The 17980-nt window shown below is 34.8% G+C and overlaps 1 protein-coding gene and 1 non-coding gene across 2 annotated transcripts; both read right to left on the bottom strand.

Moving 5' to 3' along the window:
- Positions 1-236: 236 nt before the first annotated feature.
- On the bottom strand, positions 237-1691 carry LOC127106503 (probable zinc transporter 10). Its single transcript, XM_051043790.1, has 3 exons — positions 1057-1691; positions 809-958; positions 237-707 (listed from the first exon to the last, which is right to left on the bottom strand). Exons 1-3 carry the CDS (start codon positions 1645-1647, stop codon positions 402-404), a joined length of 1047 nt encoding a protein of 348 aa, XP_050899747.1. The 5' UTR covers positions 1648-1691; the 3' UTR covers positions 237-401.
- Positions 1692-11822: 10131 nt separating this feature from the next.
- LOC127108591 (small nucleolar RNA R71) lies at positions 11823-11929 on the bottom strand. The gene has a single exon (XR_007796117.1). It is a non-coding gene; the product is annotated as a small nucleolar RNA R71 (small nucleolar RNA).
- Positions 11930-17980: the final 6051 nt, after the last annotated feature.

Here is a 17980-nt window from a genome sequence, read left to right as displayed (position 1 = left end):
ATAATCCCACAATATAATAGGTTGTCTATTTAGCTTCGTGCTAAATAAGTGAAACACCCACACTTATAGATTATTTCTTATTGTAGATAACATTGCCTATAAAAACATTTTGTTTTGATGTATATTTAACAATTGATACGTAACATGAGTAAAAAAATGATACACAATATTTATATCCGTCTAATTTGATATACGGTAAATTATCAAAGTTACAGATCATAAGAGCTAAGTATCACTTTAATCTTCATTCCTTTATTCAAATATGGACACACCAAAGTGGTAAAACAAACTACACAGTTGGTTTAACCTCACAACAATATGAAACTAGTAATATAAAAGTAATACATGAAAATTTAGAAAATGAAAACTGTGAAGAGACTCTTAACATTACATCAATAACTTCAAGCCCATTTAGCCATGAGAGACATGCCACCAGCACCAAGAAACACAGCAACATAAGATTTTAATTGAAGTTTAATACTACCCTGCATCCTCCTACTCATGAAATCAGCAGCAAGAAGATCAACCAAAGCCATGTAGATTAAAAGACCAGCAGATGATCCATTAAGCAATCCAACAGTGATTAATGCTTTTGGACTGTTCTCTTTGTAATTACTAGACATTGCAATCCCTATTGCAATTCCAAGTGGTGTTGTAATTGAGAAGAAAAACACCATTATAGCCTTCTTTACAAACTTGTACTCCGCCTGTATTTCAAGTGATCGAAACGTTTTTAATAATATAACAATTATTAGAAATAATCGATAGTATAAAATATTTTTACACTGTCTGTCTATAATCATCGTACCTGGAGGATGCAACCACCAAGACCCATGCCTTCGAACATTTGATGGAAGCAAAGTGCCGCAACTAGACCTTTTATCGAGCATGTGTTATTGGAGGATCCCATGGCAAGTCCTATCACGATCGAATGAACTACTATTCCGAGTTCTAATACCTGCGTTCAGACGAGAGGTAAGTAAAGTCTGATAAAAAAATTGTATATTTTTCCGTTGTCTAAAGTCAAAAATATTGTAGTGGATTTGTATATATTACCATGGCGATTACACGATAACGGAGAAGCTGTGACTCCTCGCCTTCCGTCTTCACCTGGTAATGGTGATGGTGACCAGCATGGACAGCACCCATCTCTTGATCTCCAACTTCACCTTCAGCTGGAATTATAACACCTTTCTTACCCTTCTGAGTATAATAGCTAGTAGCCAGAGAATCCACCATCATTGTAACCACCGCAGAGATCATAGCCGCAAATCCCGAAAACGGAAACTCGTGCCACGGTTTCTCCTGCAAACAATCCGACCACAACATGTCGAACGAATCAGGAAGTACATGCATGAACCCAGTTCCAAGAATGATACCGGCCGCGAAACACTTCACGATCACGAACAGATTTCCGTCCGGGCTTAAAGCCGGGACGGAACGTGACACCAAGGGTAGACACACTCCAATCATGCTAGTTACTAATATTGAGAATATTGCTATGATTTTAAGAGACAGAGCCTTTTCTTTGTTGTTACAACTGTTTGTGCTTTCGGTTTCACAATCAGCTAGGGCTTGTGATGTGAAAAGAGTGATTAAGATAAACACAATGGAGATTAATTTTTGTTTAGTTACTGGATTAGCCATAATTGAAGTTTTCTAGTGTGTAATGCTCACTGAGCTATCTTGTGTTGGTTTTGATTGAGTAATCAAGCTTCATTATAACTTTTATATATATATATATATATATATATATATATATATATATATATATATATATATATATATATATATATATATATATATATATATATATATATATATACCTGTGGTGCTAAAGTTATATTAGTCATTAATGTATAATTAAATTATCCATATGATGTTAGAAAATACCAACTTGAGTGACTATACCGTACAACATTTTTGTTATCATAAGAATAATTGATTATAATACAAAATTAGTCGTGTACGAATTAGTACTACGGCAAGGACCATTTATAAATTTACATGAGGGATATAAGGATAATATATAGTTTTAGAGCATAATGGTCTTCGGTTTCATTTTGATTCTTCTGTAAATAGAAAATTTGGTTGGAATGAGAGAATTGTTTGTTCCACCTATTATGTGACGAACTTTAATCATATTTAAATAGTTAATAAGAACATGATATAAAAATAGGTGGAGAAATTAGTCAATGCATATCGCAAAACATACCCAAATGGAGAATATTTGGTGTACATTCTTATAGATATAATACACTTGGGAGGGAGGGAGAGAGAGATGTGATACATATGATAGATTTGTAATTTATGCTGTTCTTGGATTGGGTTTAACATGAAGTTACATCAGCTTTGTATAGCTTGGTTAAGAACCCAACTTAACTAACTAACTCATTTGGTTAGTTAGTTAAGCCACTAACAAAGCATTAGCAGCCTCAGAGCATTATGTTTAAGGATTAGTAACTAACACACGTCTATTAATTCATAAACCTAAACATACACAAATTTATCAATCTTCAAAGTTTTTGGGAAACCATCAGCAAACTGAATTTCTATTGGACAATAAATTACTTCAAGCATTCCCTTAGTGACTTCTTCCCCAAAATGGAACCTAGTTTCAATATACTCGCTCATTTCATGTGAGATTGGATTATTAACTAGATTTATGGTCAATATGTTGTCAATTATGAGCTTCAATAGTAGTTAATGATTTAAAAATGCTTATTTAATAATATTGTTGAAGATTATTATATCGATGAGAAGTACATATGTGTACATATGTTCTGATGTACTCAAGTTGTATATGTTAGATAATGCTTTTAAATTGAATGGATTCAGTCTGGAACCGTGAATGAAACAATTTCTTTATAGTATTTTAAGCATTCTCGAATGTCTTAGAATTTTTATGCAGAAATATTTAGAATAATTCAGTCTATACTCGAATTTACACAAGATAGATAAAAACTCGAATGTAGGGAAGAAAATCTTGAATTTTCTAAAGAGGATATATGTTTTGTGATGTGATTTTTGAATTCAGAATGATTTATTTATAGGTCATGTTTGTGTTGTTTCACAAGGTTGCGATCCTTGATGAAACAACATCCTTTCAACAACACGTTTACCAAAAGATGTATTGTTTCGCATACAACAATGTTTTCCAAGAGTTGCATGTCTTCATTCAACACACTATAAGAAAAAGCTTGTTCAGCCATGGAAATTTGCTAAAGGAATCACCCCTCACTAAATGTACACGTTTTGTGGGGATAAACTCCTCACAAATCACAAAAAAAAAAAACGGTGTGGGGATTAAAAAAAAGGAAGGGTTTTGAAATTTTGAAATTAAGCGTTGCAATGGGCAGCCCCTAACAACATGTTAACTGTTGAAAAGAGTGTCAGGGATCAATGCGATTTGCAAGGGACTGCCTAGCAAAAAGTGACTGTTGTTAAAGCATAGGGAGCCCCCTCACAAATATCAGACCCAATTGTTCCATCATTGTTTCACGTGCCAGGAATGCAATAATTTTAATTATTGTTGATTGCATTTTACGATGGACTGCCCTAAACTAAATATGACTGTTTAGTAGCGTGGAGAGCCTCCTTACAAATGTTTGACCTAATTGTCTCATCACCGTTTTGCGTGCCAACAGCTTTAATGCATTTTTGCATTTTTTGAGGGGCTGTCCAAAGCTAAATCTGGCCATTTAGCAAAGTGGAGAGCCCCATCGCATATTCCTTTATTAAATCAATGCTTCAGTCATTTTCACTTTCAGTTCCCATTTTGTTCAAATCTAAAATTTTCTCACTTTTCTTCCTTCTCCAACATTCATCCCTCTAAATCTTTATTGTTTAATTCTTCAAAATTTCATCTCTTTAAAGATAATTTATTTTACTGTTTTATACTTTTAATTTTTTATTTTCTATTTTAACATACCATTTTCATCACTTAAAGATATCAAATTTGGCAAGGAAATTCAAAGCCAAAGTGTGATACACGTTTTAAAAGTTATACTGATATTTGTTGAAGTTTAATGTTGTTTAATATTAAGTTTGTATGTGATTACTTATCTTCCGTTTAAATAAGGAGAAATGGGTTTTAAAAAAAACTCAAAATATATTACTGAAATGGATGCTGATATTTTTAAATATATTATTGATATTTTTTGTTATAACTAATGTTAATATAAATAGGTAGAAATGGATTTTTGAAATTTTTTCAAGAAGTATTATGTGATAAATATGAAATGCAAAAACAGTTTATTTTAGTATAAAAAGTATATTAAAAATAGATAATTTTTTGTATAAAAAAGCATGGATTAAAAATAGATAATATAATTTATTTTGAAAACATTATAAGAAACCAAAAAAAATATTATTTCGAAAAAAATAGTATAAAAACACTATTTTTTTTTATAAATATATAACTTTGTATTTATAATAAAAAAATATAATAAAAACAGTATAAAAAATAGATATATAACTTTGTATTATAATATAGGTAGATATATTGTATAAAAAACAGTATTATTGTATAAAAACAGTATTATTTCGAATGTATAAAAATAGATAATGTTTTATTTTAATATTGTATACTATTTTTATTTATTATTTTCAAAATAATACTTAAAAGAATAGTATAAATTATATTTTGAAAATAAATAAAAATTAATATAAAAAATATTTTATATTAATTATTATTTAGTAATATATTTTAGTATTATTTTAGTCAATATAACTAACACTTAGAAACTATTTTAAAAATATTAAGTATTGTGTGATATATAATATTATACTAAAATACTATTTTATTTTAGTTTTTATCAAGTATTTTTGAAATGATATTTTAAAAAATAGTATAAATTTATTATTATTTAGTAATATATTTTACTATTATTTACTAATATATTTTAGTTTAGTAATATATTTGAAGTGTATATACTTAAAAGTATATATTTAATTAAGTGTATAATTAATGGGTATTTGTAAGTGTATATTTAAGTGGATAATATATGTTAGTATTCAAAAATATATGCAAGTTATATATGATATTAGTTATCTCCTTTTTTTTTTAAATAGTATATTTTTATTATATCTTAGTATTGTTTTAGTAATATTTTTTAGTTTAGTAATTTACTTTCTAATTTTATTATACAAAATTTTAAAATATTTATTTATTTATTATAATTATATTATTATAATTATAATAATATATTGATAATACTTTTTCTATATAATATTATAAACATTAGTTAGGGGTTAATTCCCTCACAAATAATTAGAAATTTACAAGGGGTTAATCCCCTAAGAAATTCCAAACGTATTCTAGGGGCTTAGCCCCAAGCAAATGACTGACACACTGCACTAGAGAATTTGTCCCACATAAAATGAAAAACATAGACGCATTTGCTAGGGGATTATCCCCTAGTAAAATACTAACACAACTGTGTTACTAGTATGCTCATACGCCTGTAATGCACCAGGTTAAAATTTATGGATAATATTTTGCGAGAGACTTATCCCCTAGCCATTTTTGCGAGGGGCTTGTCCCCTAACAAATAATTTTTGATGCCCTATTTAGCTAGGGGGCATCTCCCCTCACAAATTTTTATTTTGTGAAGGTTCTTTTGCATTAGTGAGGGGTTTAACCCTCAACTAAAACGTTTTTTGTTGTAGTGGCAACATTTCACGATATGTTCCCTATTTTCGAATTCAATATTAAAACTTAAGCAACGATAAAAAAAATAAGAGTAGCATCCATTTACCACATGCCGACCGAAGATTGGCCACCGACGTCGTCGTATAACGCCGCGAATAGCCCGATTACTCCGATATGTTGTGACTAAATGCTCAAGTACCTCCTACAAGTTGTCACTACGCTCTACGCTCACGCCCTCAGATCCGATCCTGGACCGACGACACCAGCGAATTGGTGTATGAAGGAGACAAGTGACATAATATTTGGGACCACCGTACTAGTCCATGTGGCACTTTATCCTCTTTTGTCCTTTTGTTGAGTTAATGAACATAACTCTTTATAAATGCTTTTAATGTGAGTGTCACTTTCTATGTGAGACTATTTCCCAAGCATTTACTGGCATTTACTCAATTTCACTTTTTTTTGTCATTTTGGAACATACCCATGGACATTTAAATTACAACAATCCCACACTTATTTTAATAATGACAAGACCATTTTCAGAAAAGAGAAATAAAGAATGTTAATACAGTTAAATATCTTTCAATTTGAACTTAACCTTAGTAAAGATAACGCAAAGTCTAATCAAAATGTTAGGTAGAAATTCTTTGAACTGTTTTCCCTTGTGATTATACCAGCATTACCTTACACACACTCTTTAATGATTCTTCACCTACATCTCTCACCTAACACTATTTATGGCCATGCACTTTTCCTTCTTTCATGAATTCTTCATGAGAGAAACTCAAACTCTCACTTTGAAACGACACCATCTCGAAATTCAATTAGGTGAAGTTCATATTATATCTATTTTCTTGAGATACTTATCCTCGATAAAGAACTTCACTAAGAGTTGGATATATGTTTATATTGTATCTATGTTCGCTGGAACTAAACAAGGCATAAAGAATTGGATTTTTCATCAGTTGGTTGTGAATAATGTATTATTACATGGAGATCTAAAATAAGATACATACATGATTGTACCTCGTGGAATAACATCTATCAAACCAAATTAAGTATACAAGTTAGTGAAGAGTTTGTCTAGTCTAAAGCAGGATAGTAGAAAGTCACATGAGAAGCTCACTTCATTAATTTTAAAGCTTGGATATGCTGAATCTAATTCATATTACTAAATATTTACTCTTAAAAGGGATGATACATCATTGTCATACTAGTATACATATGTTTATGGAATTATACTACCAGGAACATCACTAATTGAGTTTGAACACATCAAGCATATTATAGAACACAATTTTAAAATTAAAGACTTAGGAATTTTGAAATATTTTCTTGGTATTGAGGTAGCACGCTTAAAATAAGGTATTGTTGTCTCACAAATAAGTATTTCCTAGATTTTCTTAATGATACAAGATTACTGGCATTAAAGTTGCATCAAAACATAAGTAAACCCCTTAAAGATATCACCTCGGATAGAAGACTGATTGGAAGATTGATATATTTGAACAATACAAGACCAAATATAACTCTTGCTACTCAATAATTGAGTTAATTTTTTTAATCCATACAAAAATTCACTATCAAGTAGCGTGAAAAATTATTAAACATTTGAAGCACATCCATGGTCTTGGCTAGTTGTTTTTAGATCCTCAAACCTATAAATTTTAGGTTATTCATATGCAGATTGAGCTATATGCATTTATACAAGGAAATCATCATTATATTATTGCATCTTCCTAAGATCATCTCTCACTTCTTGTAAGGCAAAGAAACAAAAAAAATATTTAGAGGCTCTTTTGAAGTTGAATATTGAGCACTAGGGACAACCACTTGTGAATTGGTTTGACTTCTATGTCTTTTGATAGATTTTAACATCTCATGTTTCAAGCCACCAGTTTTATATTGTGATAACCAAAGTGTACTCCACATATCATCTAACCTTTTTTTCCATTAGAGAGCAAAACATCTTGAGACTGATTGTCATTTGGTAAGAGAAAAAGTTCAACAAGGAGTGCTAAGATTGTCACCAGTTTCTTCACAAGTACCACTTGCAAATTTCCTCACAAAACCTTTGCCTTCAACCAAGTTCAAATCCTTTGTTTCCAAGATTGGCATGATTGGCATTTAACATTCTTAAGCTTGAGAAAGGGTGTTATAAAACTTAAGTGTGATTATATTCGTGCATTGAGACTTGTAATCAAGAATTTAACAATTTTTCCTAATTTGACAACTTTGTTTAGAAGTTAGTTATAGTTGATTACAATCTTAATACTTTTAGTAAATAGTTAGGTTCAAGTTTGTTTGATGACTTGTATAGGAAGTCATGATGTAAACATAATGATTGACATACTGCTATCACATTAAATATATCAAATTTATGTTATGCATTGCTACCTCCGTTTTAAAATGACTGTCATTTTAACAAAAAAAATTATTTCAAGGAGTAAATGTCACTCTCACTTTTCAATGTAGAAATGATTTCTATTTTTTCAATTGTGTCCTTTAATTATTACTTTTTTTTTATAACTGGACATGCTAGCACAACCAAACACGGAACTAATGGGCCTTTGGCCCAGTTACATTAGGATCCAAATTTTTCTTTGTGGTTCCTAAAGCAAAAACCATAGCCAGTCTGTAAGCCTCTTTGTTCCCCTCCCTCTTGATCTTAGTGAACTTCACTTGCTGAGAGAATCTCTTCAGATTCCCCATACCCATGCATTGCATGTTGGTCTCATTCCAAGGAATCTCTTCGTCGATCCCGTTCATAATGTCTATAACTTGTTTATTGAAAAATTGGAAGTTCACCTTCGTTCTCTCCTCTCTCACATCCCTCTCCATGACGTTCTCAGTGCCATGGCTTCCACCACCATAGGGTCATTGTTCCCTTTTACTTTTGAGGAGCGTTCCCTTATTATTTGACCTTTTTCATTAGAGATGGATTCACCGATCCCCCAATATCTCTCTTCCACCAAACACGCATATGAATTTATCGTAACCCGCACTTGGTTTTGATTGTCTCTAGTATTTATTTTTTCATTTTCATTCTTTATAGTTCCAATGTCTGTGTTATTATTCTTGTTTCTGAACTCTTGTTTTTAGCTAAGCAGGATTGTGGATCTATTGTGGATGTTCTCCTTGTTATTTCTCACTTTCTCCTTATGACTTTGTGTGTTATTCCTTTTCTGTTAAGTCCTTTGTGTTTCCTTCGTAGATTTGCAAGGTTTGTTGTTTGCGCTCTGAATGGAGTCTTGTTTTTTATGGCCTTTATACCTGCTACTATTATCTTCCCATTGATGGTGATGCTCGACCTTGTGATGTTTGTTGTTCCCTTTCTCCTTCTGGATTTTCGCCTCCTCTATGTTTCTACTCCATTTGAGCTCCTGGTAAGACAACTATTCTAACTTTTTATGGTTTCTGTATTTTCTCCCTTCCATGTCCTTTTGGAATTTGTGGTATGTTTTTTCCCCATGACTGCTCTTGTTGCTTTGGGCTATTCTGTTGTGATCCCTAGGGTGCTCCACTTCATTCTTCATCCTTACAGTCTTATCCCAGTAAGTGTTATTTCCATGCTTGCTGTTGTTTCTACCAATATCAATAGTTGAAATTTGATGTTTCTCCTTGCTATTTTGATGACATGTCATCTTTTTCTCAATTAGATTGTCCTGCTGGGAATTGGAGATGCCGTCTTAGAATTCAATGTATCTTCTTTGGGTGTTCATCATAGCTTCTAACGCATGCATTTCAATGTTATCATGCTAAGTTTTATTTCTAGAAAACCATATTTGTTTTTTTGGGAGGGACCTTGCTAGACCAGAGTTTTTTCTAGACTTCTTTGTCAGCCTCTTTATTTGAGCTCTCTTCCTCTTTTATAGTCTTCCATTCTACAATAATATAGTATCCAGACTTGACATTGTGCATGCCATTCTTAGTGTGATACCACTGATGACACTGAAATTCACCGTATTTTCAACTCCGATTTCGCATGCATTTTAGTTGTTTTATTGTTATTTTGTTATGTTATTACTATGTTTCTCTTTGTAGGTTTTCAGTCTAATCGGAGCCCCGATCGAGAAAAGGAGTGAAAACGAGCTAAAAACCCTAAAATTCAGCATTTTACACGTATGGCTCCCACTGTGGCTGGCGCCATGGGTCCAGCCATGACGTGTCACAACTCAACTTCCCTCAACTGCCACGTTCTCCACTACCTCCACTATGGCGCCACAATTTGCTCTTATGGCGGGCGCCATGGACTTGTGGCGGGCACCACAAGAAGAAAAGTTTTCCCTCCCAATTTCAAACCGAAGGGCATCCTTGTCATTTCCATTATTTTACTTGCCTATAAATAGAGACTCAAATTCATTTGTTTAATCATCCAAACTTAGAGCAGATGCAAACTTAGAGCAAAATTAGTTTCACTTAGGCATATACTCAGTATTTTAAAGTGGTAATCGCTTCGCATTGGGGTGTTACCACAATTGTGTAATCAAGTCTGTGATCGAGTTTGGAGCACTTTGGAAGGAAGTTAATCCTGCTGCCACTTTCATTTTCGCTTCGCATTTTATTCAACCCTCCAATTGGAGCAGGTTTTTATTGCTTTGCCTTTATCTATTTTATTTTCCCGCACTGACTTTATTTTATTTATTTCCCGCACTCGCTTTACTTTATTTATTTCTCGCACTCGCACTACTTTTTATTTCCCGCACTCGCTTTACTTTCATTTATTTCTCGTACTCGCACTACTTTTATTTACTTTCCGCACTCACACTACTTTTATTTACTTTCCGCACTTGCACTACTTTTATTTAAATTAAAATGCACATTTACTTTACCATGTCTAACTAAATCTATAAAGGTTAGAATGTAAGGATCGTAATTGAATCGATAATCCGTACAATTGTTCGTAGAAACACTTAAGGGCTATTTTGACTTTCAACTTAAGTTTTCCCGCACTTAATTTCCGTTGGGTAAGATCGAAAGCCGTCCAACTTCCTTTTAAACTTAGTTGTTTTTAACTATTTCAAAAACAACGAAAGCGCTTTGTTTAGTTCATTAGGAGTTTTTAACTTAAGAAGAAAAGTGATTTTAAAACTATTTTCGGACGCGTTTATAAGTTTAGAGTCTGGTTCGTGAGAACCTCTTTTGGTTAAGAAATCCAGGTTAAAATACTTTTCAACTTAGTCAAGATACTATATTTCTTAAAAATAGGTTTACTACTCTAACGTAATGCGCACCTTTTTATAAGTGACAATAAGAGGGTTTGATTAGGGAGTACAACTCGGTTCTGAATACGCGAAAACGACAGTTCTATTAAATTGGTTCTTTTCAAAGTAGGAAACACTGCCCATAAGTAGTTCTATTAGCAAGTACTTGGATTATTAATTGATTATGTGAATTACATTCGAGCCTATCTTTATTAATTGAATTTAATTTAATACTTTACTCTTCACTGCACACTCTAAAAACCCCTATTTTTGATTACCTTAGATAAACATCATAACAATAGATAATGATAGATTGACACTTGGTCTCTGTGGATTCGACAATCTTTTATATTACTCTGACGCGTTCGTATACTTGCGAAAAATACGCATCAAGTTTTTGGCGCTATTGCCGGGGACCAATTTCGTCAAATTTCGTACCCTGTTGTTATATCGTTTAGACTTAGGTTATTACCCGCCGGTCAATGCGAAGAACTCGCAGCACCGGAAGCTTAGTATACCCTCTAGCAGAACCTGAACGTTATGCTCGCACACGTTTATTTTTCCATAGAATTAGGAGAGCTATGGCCGAAGATCAAAACCAAAGACCTCTTAAAGATTTCGCCTAACCATGCAACGAAGAACCTAGTTCTAGTATAGTAAACCCAACCATTCCAGCTAATAATTTCAAACTTAAACCCTCCTTGTTGCAACTAGTGCAACAGAGACAATTCGCAGGTCTCGCTACTGAGAACCCAAACCAACATTTAAAAATCTTTCTCAAACTAGTAGACACTTTTAAAACCAATGGAGCTTCTCCTGAGGCAATCCGTTTAAGATTATTCCCTTTTTCCCTCAGAGATAAAGCCCTATCTTGGTTAGATTCCCTTCCACCCAATTCCATTACGACTTGGGATAACCTTAGAAGAGTATTCCTTGCTAGATACTTTCCCCCAAGTAAGACCGTCGTTCTTCGAAAACACATAACTAGATTTACCCAGAACCAAGGAGAATCGCTGTTTGAAGCTTGGGAGAGATATAAAGAGCTGTTAAGAGCATGCCCACATCATGGTCTAGAAAATTGGTTAATCATTCAAACCTTCTATAATGGACTTCATTATAACACTAAGATGACCATCGACACTGCCGCAGGCGGTGCGTTGATGAACAAACCTTATCCTGAAGCTAGTGCCCTCATTGAAGATATGGCTCAAAACCATCAATCATGGGGAGTCGAACGAGTGACAGTTGAGAAGAAGGAAGCCCAAGGAGGAGTACATGAACTAAGCTCTATAGACATGATGCAAGCCAAAATGGACGCATTAGCCCTTAAGGTCGAGCATATGTGCATAAACCCAAATACTGTAGCTGCAGTTTCGTCGGATTATGAGATATATGGAACCAAAGGACACCAATCTGCAGAATGCAGTCTATTAAATGAAACCCACTATGAGCAAGTGAACTACACCCAAGGGAACCCATATTTGAATACCTATAACCCTGGATAGAGGAATCATCTGAACTTCTCCTATAAAAACAATAACCCTATCCAAAATAATGCACCTCCGAGACAACCTGACTATCAAGCCCCAAGACCAAATCAACCTATACAACCTGTACCACCAAAGCCGAGCCTTGAGAAAATTATGGAAAATTTTACCACTGCTCAAACCCAACAAAACAAAGAGTTCATGAACCAGAACATTCACGTTAATGAACTGATTACCCAGTTAGGAACCAAGGTTGACCAAATAGTTACTCATACCAAGATGCTTGAAACCCATATCTCTCAGGTAAGCTTTAAACGAAGCCCCTCAGACCACACCTGGAGGACAGTTCCCTGGATAACCTCAACAGAATCCGAGAGGACAAGCCAATGCCATTACCCTACGAAGTGGGAACGCTTATGATGAGCCACCAAACCCAAGATTGAGTGAACCCAAAACTTCTAAGGAATATACAACACCCTCGGACGAAGTAAAGGAACCAGAGGAATCTGAAAACAGGAAGGTCAAGAAAAAAGAGAAAAACCTAAAGATAAAACTTATGTACCACCCCCGCCATATAAACCACCTATACCATATCCGCAAAGACTCAAACAAACCTAGATTAATAACCAATATCAGAAATTTATTAAAGTTATAGAAAAACTTCACATAGAAATCCCTTTCACAGAAGCCATCACCCAAATACCTTCTCACGCAAAGTTTCTTAAAGACATCCTTACCAACAAACGTAGACTTGACGATCCGTAGCCCTTGGAATGTAATTCCATTTCTGAGAACAAGTTAGCCAAAAAGGATAAAGATCCTGGAAATTTCTCCATTCCTTGTCATTTGGGTATTCATGTCATCGAAAAAGATTTTCTAGACTTAGGAGCTAGTGTGAGCTTAATGCCTTTAGCAGTTTGTGAGAGGTTAAACTTAGGAGAATTACAGCCCACTAAGATGTCACTTCAGTTAGCCGATAGATCTGTTAAGTATTCGATAGGCATTCGAGAAGATGTCCCTGTTAGGATAGGTCAGTTATTTATCCCTACTAATTTTGTTGTCATGGACATCAAAGAGGACAATGATATACCAATCCTTCTAGGTAGACCATTCTTATCAATCGCAGGAGCCATAATAGATGTCAAGAGAGGAAAGTTGACCTTTGAGGTAGGTGACGAGAAAATAGAATTTATACTTTCGAAATTTCTTATGGAACCTGTGATGGAAGACGCATGTTATGCCATAGATATCATTGATGAATGCGTTAGGGAATTAGAACAAGAAGAAATCATAAAAACAATTAAGTTTCCATCAACTCTCATACTGGAAGATGATGACTTTAGAAAACCCTACATCGATGATAACCTTTACGAATGTTTATCCCTTACCCCAGATCCTATGCCATGCCCTAAGAAACCAACCTTAGAACTTAAGGAACTGCCTAAGAACCTGAGATATGAGTTCCTCGATGAAGAGATGAACCGTCCAGTTATAGTCAGTGCTACCTTGAGCCAAGAGGAAACAAACCAACTTTTAGACGTTTTACGAAGATATCCCTCAGCCTTAGGATATAATATCTTTGATCTGAAAGGTATAAGCCCATCCGTATGCATGCATCAGATTTCGCTTGAAGAAGATTCCAAACCCTCCAGAGAACATCAGAGAAGAATAAACTCTATAATGAGTGATGTTGTTAAAAAAGAAGTTCTTAAGTTACTTGAGGCAGGTATAATCTATCAGATCTCGAATAGTAAGTGGGTGAGCCCTGTGCATGTAGTACCTAAAAAGGGAGGCATCACAGTCGTGCAAAACGATAAAGGCGAACATGTAGCAAAATGGTTAGAAGGAGGATGGCGGATGTGTACAGATTATAGAAAATTAAATAAAGCAACCAGGAAGGATCATTTCCCTTTACCATTTATAGACTAGATGTTGGAGCGTCTAGCCAGACACTCTTACTTCTGCTATCTAGATGGATACTCTGGATTCTTCCAAATACCTATCCACCCCTAAGATCAAGAAAAAACTACCTTTACATGCCCTTATGGAACTTTTGCCTACAGACGAATGCCATTCGACCTCTGTAATGCCCCAGCTACTTTCCAACGCTGCATGATGTCAATCTTTGCAGATTACCTAGATGGTATCATGGAAGTGTTTATGGATGATTTCTTTGTTTGCGGATTTGATTTCCAAAATTGTCTTGCTAACCTTGAGAAAATCTTGGAGAGATACGTGGAGGTGAACCTCGTGCTAAACTGGGAAAAATGTCATTTCATGGTGACCGAAGGAATTGTTTTAGGACATATAGTTTCTGAAAAAGATATAGAGGTAGATAGAGCTAAGATAGAAGTTATAGAAAACCTAAAACCACCCAAAACTATCAGAGAAGTCCGAAGTTTTCTTGGACATGCTGGATTCTACCGGCGTTTTATCAAGGACTTCTCCAAAATAACTAAACCCTTAACTGGCCTTTTAATGAAAGATGTTGAATTCATTTTCGATGGAAAATGTAATGACGCATTTAATCTTTTAAAGCAAGCATTAGTATCAACACCTATTATGAAACCCCCTGATTGGTCAGAACCTTTTGAGATAATGTGCGACGCTAGTGATTATGCCGTTGGAGCCGTTCTAGGACAAAGGAAAGATAAAAAATTACATGCCATTTATTATGCCAGTAGAACCCTAGACGCTGCCCAACTTAATTACGCAACAACTGAAAAGGAATTACTCGCTGTAGTTTTCGCTATAGACAAATTTAGATCTTATCTAGTAGGAGGACAAAGTTATAGTTTACACCGATCATGCTGCCATTCGTTACCTATTAAGTAAAAAAGATGCCAAACCCAGGTTACTCCGATGGATTCTGTTACTGCAAGAGTTTGATTTAGATATAAGAGATAAAAAAGGCACTGAAAATGTAGTAGCTGATCACCTTTCTAGGCTAGAACATCTAAAACCAGACTTAGTACCCATAAATGATGATTTTGCCTATGATAGACTGATAGCTAGACTAGAAACCATTGAAGACGATAGCCTAGGCCCTCATGAGCACTTCCAAAAATCCTTAGCAGTAAGTAACGTACCATGGTATGCAGACTTTGTTAATTACCTAGCTGCTGATATCATATTGATCTTGACTACCACCGCAAGAAGAAGTTCTTCAAAGATGTGAGAAACTTTTACTGGGACGAACCGCTCCTTTTCAAAAGGGGTAAAGATGGCATTTTTCGCCGTTGCATTCCAGAAGAGGAGGTAAAAAGTATAATTGAACATTGTCACTCTGCACCCTATGGTGGACATGCGAGCACCTCTAAGACATACGCCAAGATTCTTCAAGCTGGCCTATTCTGGCCTACCATGTGGCGCGATGTCCATGCTTGCATTGTCAAACGTAATAGATGCCAACGCACTGGAAACATTTCAAGGCGTGACGAAATGCCTCTAAGAAACATTCAAGAGGTAGAACTCTTCGACGTTTGGGGTATAGATTTCATGGGACCTTTCCCACCATCCTTAGGAAACAGGTATATCTTAGTAGCTGTAGACTACGTGTCTAAGTGGATTGAAGCTATAGATGCACCCACAAACGACACTAGGGTGGTGATCAAGCTATTTAAAAACTATATATTCCCTAGATTTGGAACACCACGTTTAGTCATAAGCGATGGAGGATCACACTTCATATCGAGAATATTTGATAAACTTTTAAGAAAATATGGAGTTAGGCATAAAGTAGCAACACCATATCACCCACAGACTAGTGGCCAAGTAGAAGTATCCGATAGGGAGATAAAACAAATCCTAGAAAAAACTGTTTCAATCTCTAGGAGAGACTGGTCTCAGAAGCTTCAAGAAGCATTATGGGCCTACCGAACCGCTTTCAAAACCCCTATAGGAACAACTCCCTACCAACTAGTCTATGGAAAATCCTGTCACTTACCTTTCAAATTAGAGCATAAGGCCTATTGGGCCATTAAAACTTTGAATTTAGATTACCTGACCGCTGGTGAAAAGCGTATCCTTGACATTCACAAACTAGAAGAACTTAGGCAATCTGCCTACGAGAAAGCCAAAATATATAAAGAGAGAACAAAAGCCTGGTACGACAAAAGAATAGTTAAGAAAGATTTCAATATAGGCGACCATGTTCTCTTGTTCAACTCTAGGTTACGACTTTTCCCTGGGAAGCTGTGTTGGTGTAAGCCCTAGAGGCCAATACTTTTGGTACTTGTATCGAATTATTTATTAATAATAAAGGGCTTTTTCTTTATTATGTTTGTTTAATAAAGTCCCTAGAATAGCTAGTCCGTTTAATGTATCAAGTATGACTTAATCATGAAATAACATTAAACATAAGGACACTATTCTTAAAGTATCCGTAGTCGAGCTTTATTGTGAAGTGGGATAACATTAAAGCATTAAGACTATTATGTTTGTAGACTGATGATCACATCTCATGGATCATGGATAAAGAGTTATCAAGTCTTAAACATAGGTATGAGTATTAAGAGTAATATTTATACTGGATTGACCCGCTATGAGAATACTATATAGAATGTTATGCAAAGTGTCATAAGTTATTCTCATGGTGATAATGGTGTATACCACTCTTCGACCTGAAATCACTATGGACCCTAGATGTAGAGTCGAGTGCTTTATTGCTGATCCAACGTTGTCAGTAACTGGATAACCATAAAGACAGTTGATGGGTACTCCACAAAGCATGCTAAGGGACATGAGTGACCTAGATGGAATTTGCCCATCTTGCGTAACAGGATAAATGTCTATGGGCCCAATATTGAACTGGACAAGGATGACACGGTCTATGCCTTGTGTTCAATATAGACATAAGGGCAAAATGGTAATTATACACATAATTATTATCATAGAAGGACTTGTCAGATCACATGACATTTTCGTGTCTTGGGTAGCAGTGATGTGTTGCTATATATCGCTCACTGTTTATTATGTTAAATACGTGATTTAATATAATTGCCAACACCGCGAAAACCTATAGGGTCACACACAAAGGACGGATTGATGAGAGATAGAGTAACTAAGGAACACCGTAAGGTACGGTGCACTTAAGTGGAATACGAAATATGGTAAGGTACCACACGCTTAAGTGATTTTGGGCATATTATAAGATATGGGCCAAAATACACTTAAGTGGGCTTTTTAGCTTGAAGCCCACACAAGTGATTCTATAAATAGAACCCTTGTGCAGAAGCATTGAGATGACTCTTGCATTTTCGTTTCTCTCTCTCTCACTCAAAACCTTCATTCATAACAGCTAGCACTGAAATTGAAGGAACCCGTTCGTGTGGACTGAGTAGAGGCGTTGTCATCGTTCAACGTTCGTGATCGCCACAAGAGGTAACGATTCTATCACTGATCATGCCCATTTGTAAGGATCACTAAATGGAGAAATTTTTAAATTCCGCTGCGCCTTGGATGGCAATTCTCCTTCAGTGGTATCAGAGCCACTTACGAAACCATGAATCTGATAACTGTTTATTTTCTATATTAATACGATTAAAGACAGAATGAATCAAAGATTAAATTGAGATCGATCAAGTTATATATATGATATATGTAATCCTGATGCAAAATACATTATATATGATATA

This window comes from Lathyrus oleraceus, chromosome 7 (genome assembly GCF_024323335.1).
Source record: "Lathyrus oleraceus cultivar Zhongwan6 chromosome 7, CAAS_Psat_ZW6_1.0, whole genome shotgun sequence".
NCBI lineage: Eukaryota > Viridiplantae > Streptophyta > Magnoliopsida > Fabales > Fabaceae > Lathyrus > Lathyrus oleraceus.
Note: the sequence above shows the minus strand (reverse complement) of the source record. Positions and strands in the feature narration are given on the sequence as shown.